Below are 7,494 nucleotides of genomic sequence, written 5' to 3'. Positions count from 1 at the left end.
GCCGTCGTGCAGCCCGTGAGGGGACGGCGTAGGGATATCCGGGTTGCGGAACCAGCGGCGGCGGCCCACAGAGAGCCTCGCAGACCGAGAAAGACACGGTGGACTCCATTGCTGTCCCGAGTGCGTTTCTCGCCGGACTTGGTGTTCCGCCGTTACCTGCGCGTCTGCCCGTGTGCCACGGTTTTACGAACGTTTCGCTCCTCCTTCCCGGCCCGAGCACAGCGAGCCGTTTTACTTTTAGCGCACGACCGGATCGTAACGACCGACGCGTAAACCCCTTGGAGGTTGTGATCAAAATACACTCATCTTGTTGTCCAGTGCGCGGGGTAAACGCGTGTGTTAGCGCGAGCCGAGCCTTCTCGTGCGTGACCGGAACGTGAAAAGAAACAGATAAAAAGAAAAAAAAGAAAAAAAAGAGGAGCACCACAAGATGGTAAGTACTCTCTCCATCGTCTGTGCCGCGAGAGAAGTTTCGAGAAAATGATTACGCCGCGCGTGACGTTACGTGCTTCGTTCTCTCTATGCGTAAATTTCGTTCGTCACCGTCACCGTCGTCGTCGTCGTCATTGCCGTGTCTGATTCGTCCGTGCTCGCGAGGGCTCTCGGTCTCTCGCCGCATTGACGCGTCGCCGCCGAGCGCACGTGCAACGAGCGTAAACCCGTTAAAGAGATGCGCAATTCGCGAGAGGTTACGCATTTGAACTCGCCCTCGGCGGTCTGCACACTCCATTTGTCTCAGCCGCCGGCAGGACGGATTTCCTTTTCTGGAAGGATCGGCGGGAGCCTCGTTCTCTCTCTCTCTCTTTCTCTGTCTCTCCTTTTCTCGCTATCTATACATCCGTCTCCCTCTCTTCGTCGACCGTTCATTGTCAGCCTTCGTCGGTCGAAGCGTACTTCGCTCATGCCGCCCCGGAGACTGCCCCGACTCCCCGCGATTATCGATCCGGCATGGCCGTCTCTACTTCTCCGTGCTCCTCGTCGAGTTTCTTCCGCAGCAACGGAGGAAAATCTGCATCCGCGCGAGCGGAAGTAACGGCCGATCGATCGTCGCCGTGCAGGGAGAAAGAGATGGAGATAGACTTATGCAGAGCAAGAAAGGACAGACAAGGGGAGACTGACTGAAATGCCTCGGCGCTTCTTTTCCCTCGCGTCGTTTGCCGGCGGATATTTCTATACTTCGGGGGGAGAGAGAGAGAGAGAGAGAGAGAGAGAGAGAGAGAGCGATCTGACGCCGTGACGTGTTTCGGCGAGGCGGAATTGTCGCGTTTACGACCGGCTGCCGGGCGGTACGTTAACGCGGAAGGAGCGACCAATTTCGTTCGCCCATCCTCGCATCTCGCCCGTTCGACCTGACGTTGGTACCCCGCAATCACGTTGCCCTTTTGGACTCGTCGAGATAATCGACGAGCGCCGCGCGCGACGATTATCTTCTCGTCCGTCCGTCCGTCCGGACATACGTACGTTGCTAAATTCACGGCCTTCGCGCCCGAGATCGAAACGCCGCCGCCGACTTGCCTATCCCACGATCCGCTCGCTGCTGCACTTTCTACACTCGTCGACCGACAAACGCTTCGATACTCGTACAAGCTGCATTCGGTTATTAGCGCTTTCGGCGCCTTCCATCTTTGTGCTACGTCTAATGAACGATAAAGACACAAAACAGGGAGAGCAGTTTTGCTAGTATTTCAAAAGTATTTCTTCAATACGATTCATCTTGGGCGCCTCTTGAAATCTGAACACACATCTCGATGTAAACCGATCCGTATATTGAAGAATTCAAAAAAGTTGCTTCATCTGCGAGCGCAGTATTTTTCAATCGCGAGGGGACGGAATTTCGTTACTTTTTCCGATAACCGCGAGAGAGAGAGAGAGAGAAACGTCCTCCGATCTCTTTACGTCATTCCCCTCGATCGATGATGTATCTACGCGTCGACCTCGGGCGAGAGATTTCGAACGAATCGAAAGACGGGTGCAGTGGCGGCGGCGGCGACGTCGCCGCCGTCGTCGTTATCACGCGCCGCGATCTTTCCTCTACTCCTTCGATCGCGGGCGGAGATAGATACCTATCGGAGCACGAAATACGAGAGCGGAGCAAGCGAGCGAGCACGAACGCCCGACCGCTCCTTTTGCATAATCCATACGGGTCACCCGATACTCATCTTAAGGGCGCTGCCGGGTTTCTCGTAACGCGTGCGTACCGTGGCGTTAACCGACCGCCTTTAGGTCCGTGTAGCCATGGGTACCGCTTTTTAGAACTCGACCGGGAATAGACAAAGACGATTTCGATATTTCGGCGAAAGCCGACAAAGAAAGTTTCAGCGCGGTTCCAGGTCGGCTCTGTTAATTCTTAACGCAACGTTTCCTTCGCGAGGGTCGTTATCTGATATGCCCGTTGCGCAGCTTTTTCACCACAATGAAAGAGTTGCGCGGGCGATACGTTATGACGATAACGAGCACTCGAGTTAAAGAGAACAGGCCTGCAGGACCGAGGAACAGACTCCGCTCCTTTTTTTTCTTTCTCTCTCTCTCTCTCGCGCGCGCGACGCCTTTCTATCCGCAGCGATCAGACGTTAACGGCGATACATCTCGTCGTTCGCTATTGATTTTCGCGCTCCCTCACCGTCGCTCCTTTTACGTTCCCTACGCGCCCGCCGTAACTCGTTACGCCAGCTCACCTTTCGTCTTCTCCCCTCCCCTCCCCTTTCTTCTTCCACGACGCGGGTTTTCTCGTTGACGACGTCCGACGCGATTCACGTTTCGTCCGTCAAGCTCACGATGCACGTTTTCCTGTAAGGAAAAAAAAAAAAAGAGAGAGAGAAAAACAGGCCTCTTATTACTCGCATTTTACGGAAACTACTAGAATTACACCATACGAATTTCTAGTAATTTAGGAACGCGTAACTAAAACGCGCGGCGCGGCCTTTCCGTCATGAAAACTCGCCCTGCCCTGACACGGCGCGGTCTTTCGCGCGACCCGGGGAGCCATATTTCTCGCCGCCCGACGGGTCGAAAAGTGAGGTTATCCTTCGTAGAGTCGCGTCGTCGGGCTTCCGCTTCTACAACGGACTTTCTACAACAAGCCGTTACACCTAAGCTTTTAAGTTTTTAATCACGATTGATCGATCATAGTCGATATTTTTTCTCACATTTGGCTGTGATCGATCAATTTGTTACGGTTTAAAAACTCAAGCTTAGGTTACGACTTACTGATAGCCTGTAAATATTTACGATAATGTGTACGGTTATATTATCGTTGCGCAAATATTGTACAAAATAAAAAAAAACCGATAACATAACGATACAGAATTGTAGTTAAAGAGTTACAGAATCGGAGTACACAGACATTCCGTCGAGTGGCTGCTATTTGGTATATTTTTTTGGCTGTTTTGAGATTCTCTTCAATATGAATAGCTGCGTGTTCAGCGGAGAAAGCAGCTTTGCGATTCATGTCGAATTCTTCGAATGATTGGTTTATTACATTTAGATCCAGTGAGAAACAAAGAACAAGATCAATCAAATTGAAGAATTTTAGTTACAACAGTGACTGCGTTTTTTCAGCGGAATGTTTTTTTTTTTTTTACAACTCGGTTGGAAGTTGTCTTCGTGTGAATTGAATTATCCTTTTAGATCCGAAGGAATAAACCTGCCTCAGCGAAGAAAACTTCCAACAGTTGTAAAATAAACATTTTCCTGACGCGGCTATTTGCAAAACTGCCTTATCTGTGAACGCAGGCATTTATCTCGAGATGCTCCTGCAATCGGAGAATTTTCCATCCTCTGGAGTTTTGTGTTTACAAAAAAATCAGAACCTGGAAGAAAGCCAGGATGACACTAAACAGCGTATTTTGAGGCGAGGAATGCAACGAAATAATGAATCACAACAAATCTTACTCGAGGAAAAAGTGTACACTGAAAACCCGTATTAAATTTTAATAAATCATTGGAATATTTAACATCAACTATTATAAATATTTACCGACTGTAAAGATATTTATGTGGCATCAAAAAACCATTGATTTGATTTAACTGTAATTGTTTAATATTAAGTAAACCTTTTAATTGGTACTGTTCGAGTAAATATTAAAATTTGGTACGGTTGTTCTCAGTGTAAAATAAAAGAAAAATAGACCCACTTTCGAAAGATGAAAGACGTTGCGTTTTCGCGGCACTATATACATACGTCCTCGAAGTTGACCGAGAAATAACGGCGATAAAGATAGCCGAGGAAAAGCGTATGTAATAAAGACCGGTCTTAAAGTTGCTACAGTAGAACTTATACGGCACGACGTCCGTCTTTGCGCGAGAAATCGATACATCTCGCGGACTAACTTCGCCGCGACTTTACACCACTTTACAGCGAACGGGTGCTAAATCAGCACCTGTCTGTAATTAGCGTCCAAGAATAGATCGTGTCACGTTACTTCTGAAGATTCCACGTTGTCACAATTTCCCGGAGACGTTTTTAAGAGCCGTCGCATGATATTGTAAAACGCGGCGCGGAGTGGCCCCCGGTCACGTTTTTATATAAATCACCGAGTAGAACGGCACATGTCGTTGCTCTCCACGCGTTGATAGTTTGATAATAAAAAAAAAAAACAAAAGTGCCGATAGTCTTTTGCGTTAAATACATGCACGCACTTTTGGAGAAGAATCAAAATTTATTTTTACTACGCGCGCGAGACGTATGTAGAGACGCGAGGTACGCGCGGCGTTTGCGACGAATTACGCGGCCGGTCACTTTGTTATTATTCATGCGATCCCCTCGAAGTAGTCTGAGAACTCCTTATTTATGCAGTAGCAATTAAACCGCGCGTATGCATCATCGTGCTATTTCTGCCGGTATTATCACGCATCTCGCCGCTTTGCATTATATTTGAGTAGGTACGCGTCAGTGGAAGCGTTTACGAAACTTGTGCAGCCTTGAGATTTCTGGAGATAATCCGATAATTAAGGCGGAACGTAACTTGTTTTTGTTACGTTAACTGAAAGAGTAACGTTTTAATGATACTCCGCGGGAATTGTCTGACGCTCGTACGACGTAAACTGCCGTCTGCGAAGAAACTGGCTCGGCAGTAAAATGTTTGTTCTTATCAAAGGCTGAAATAAGAATTGGAGAATAGCGTTTGAAAATTCACACATTTGTAAAATAACTATGTTACGCTCGTCCGCACTCATTGATAACGTGTACGTGTAATTTATGAAATATTGAGAGAGAGAGAGAGAGAGAGAGAGAGTTATATAAGCTTTGTGTTGTTTTGTTTTTTTATTTAAAGGCTGATCAACTCACAGAAGAACAAATCGCAGAGTTTAAGGAGGCGTTCTCGCTCTTCGATAAAGACGGGGATGGCACTATAACCACCAAAGAATTAGGCACGGTCATGCGGTCCCTCGGTCAAAATCCCACAGAGGCTGAACTACAGGACATGATTAACGAAGTGGATGCAGATGGTATGTATCCCTTGTGTAACTTTTTATACGCGCACGAATTATTTTGTGCACAAATATCAACCTCCGCTTCTTCGCTCCATTCCTCTATTTCCACTTGCAACCGTTTTTATTTTAAATGTAAATATCATGTTTAATATTTCTGGAAGAGATCTTGTTTTTCCCTACTCTGTCGCCAAGATGTCGAAGCTTCTTTTCCTTCTTATCGAAAGAGGAAAATAAGCAGAGTTTCGATAGAATCAACATTGAAAATCTTGAAATTCTAGGTAACGGCACAATCGACTTCCCGGAGTTCTTGACCATGATGGCGCGTAAAATGAAGGACACGGATAGCGAGGAAGAGATTAGAGAGGCCTTCAGAGTGTTCGATAAGGATGGAAATGGTTTCATATCCGCGGCGGAACTTAGACACGTCATGACAAATCTGGGCGAGAAACTCACCGATGAGGAAGTAGATGAAATGATACGGGAGGCCGATATCGACGGCGACGGCCAAGTTAATTATGAAGGTTGTATTGCATTGCTTGATCTATTAATTAGTACAAAATGAAACTTACTGTCGCATATAGAATCGTTCAAGCATACGTCGCTTTACGGTATAACGGAGGAATATTTAATTTATAATTTTAATTAAAATATCGATTTTAGAAAGATATTGAAACAATTTTTAGATTATGACGTTAAAATTGAATGAAATTTCCAACGTTACGTTAGCCAACAGTTCTTACATTCGCGTAAACAACTTTAATCAACAAAATCGTTTTTTTTCTGCAAGTTAATGCAATTTTTAATAAAACAGTTTGCACAGTTGGTTCATGTGTATCTCCTTGTAACTTCTTCGTTTTTGACGTCACGATAAGAGATATCGTGACTGTTTACTTTTTCGTCGTTATTTTACCGAACTGTCATATTTTGCAGGCTTAGGTATGATGTAAACTAACGCGCGCGTAACTAACGAGACATTTCTTTCGTTGTATTTTTCAGAATTCGTCACAATGATGACATCAAAGTGAATGCAACCTGTGTAACGGAAGAACTCGCGACTCGGAGTGGTGTTGACGTATTAAATAAATCAAGAAACAGAGAAAAAACATATGTAACAAAACGAGAATCAACCAGAAAGTGACAAATCTTGTATCAGGATATGAAGATGTCTCTATAAAAGCGCGAAGAGTCAACGTCCGATACCGCGTTATAAAAAAAATCATCGTTTAACGATAAGTAATACAGGGCAATTAATTGTTTAATTAAAGAGTTATACCACTAAAATCATTATCTCTCAAAACACAAATATTTACGCGTGTATACATACACATACACACATAACAATAACTCATTACACCGATACACATACTAACGCAACACGCTCGAAGAGTGTACACGTACACACATTATACACATTCACTCGGATGTCTTATTTCCATTGGATAAAACAATTTTGGAAGTGAGATAACGCGAAGATACACAATTGCGCGCGCATGTGCACCAACGACAAGAAAAAAAGTGCATTTTCCACTTTCCTCTCTTTCTCGACTGCCCCCACCCCCCTTTCTTCCTTCCTTAGTTCCTTCTCCACTCCTCTTGTCGCGCCCTTCAGCACCATCTCCCTTTCTTCCTCCTCCTCCTCTTCTACGCCTCCACCTATCCTCCTTCATTTCCCGGAAGTTTTTTCATGAGAAAGGCATGTCGAAGAATTGTAATTTCTCTTTACAAAAAGAGAGGAAATGTGTGTTAAGGGACAAAGTATAAATCCGATGTAAGATAATATTAAAAGCAGCAAAGGTTTATTTGCCAATCGAGAGAAAGATTCATCTCGAGAATTCCTTCGTTCATTTTTTTAATAAACGAGATACGTGTATAGTGAATGATGACATTAGGATACGTAGCTGCTAAATAGATGATGTCTCTACCGTTAAAATGCATGCACATGTACAAATGTTTGTTTGTCTCTGTGAGAGAGAATTCGGCCTGGACCGATCGTTTTCCAGACAAAGAGAGAAAGAGAGCGAGCGAGAGAGAGAGAGAGAGAGAGAGAGAGAGAGAGAGAGA

General features: G+C 45.3%; 1 protein-coding gene across 1 annotated transcript; it reads left to right on the top strand.

Annotated features, from left to right (window-relative positions):
• The first annotated feature begins 56 nt into the window (after positions 1-56).
• Positions 57-6,749, top strand: LOC108776854 (calmodulin). Its single transcript, XM_018543585.1, has 4 exons — positions 57-433; positions 5,274-5,448; positions 5,712-5,954; positions 6,430-6,749. The coding sequence occupies exons 1-4, from the start codon at positions 431-433 to the stop codon at positions 6,456-6,458; spliced, it is 450 nt and encodes a 149-aa protein (XP_018399087.1). The 5' UTR covers positions 57-430; the 3' UTR covers positions 6,459-6,749.
• The last annotated feature ends 745 nt before the right edge of the window (positions 6,750-7,494 follow it).

Source organism: Cyphomyrmex costatus, unplaced genomic scaffold (genome assembly GCF_001594065.2).
Source record: "Cyphomyrmex costatus isolate MS0001 unplaced genomic scaffold, Ccosl1.0 scaffold390, whole genome shotgun sequence".
NCBI classification, from domain to species: Eukaryota; Metazoa; Arthropoda; class Insecta; order Hymenoptera; family Formicidae; genus Cyphomyrmex; species Cyphomyrmex costatus.
Note: the sequence above shows the minus strand (reverse complement) of the source record. Positions and strands in the feature narration are given on the sequence as shown.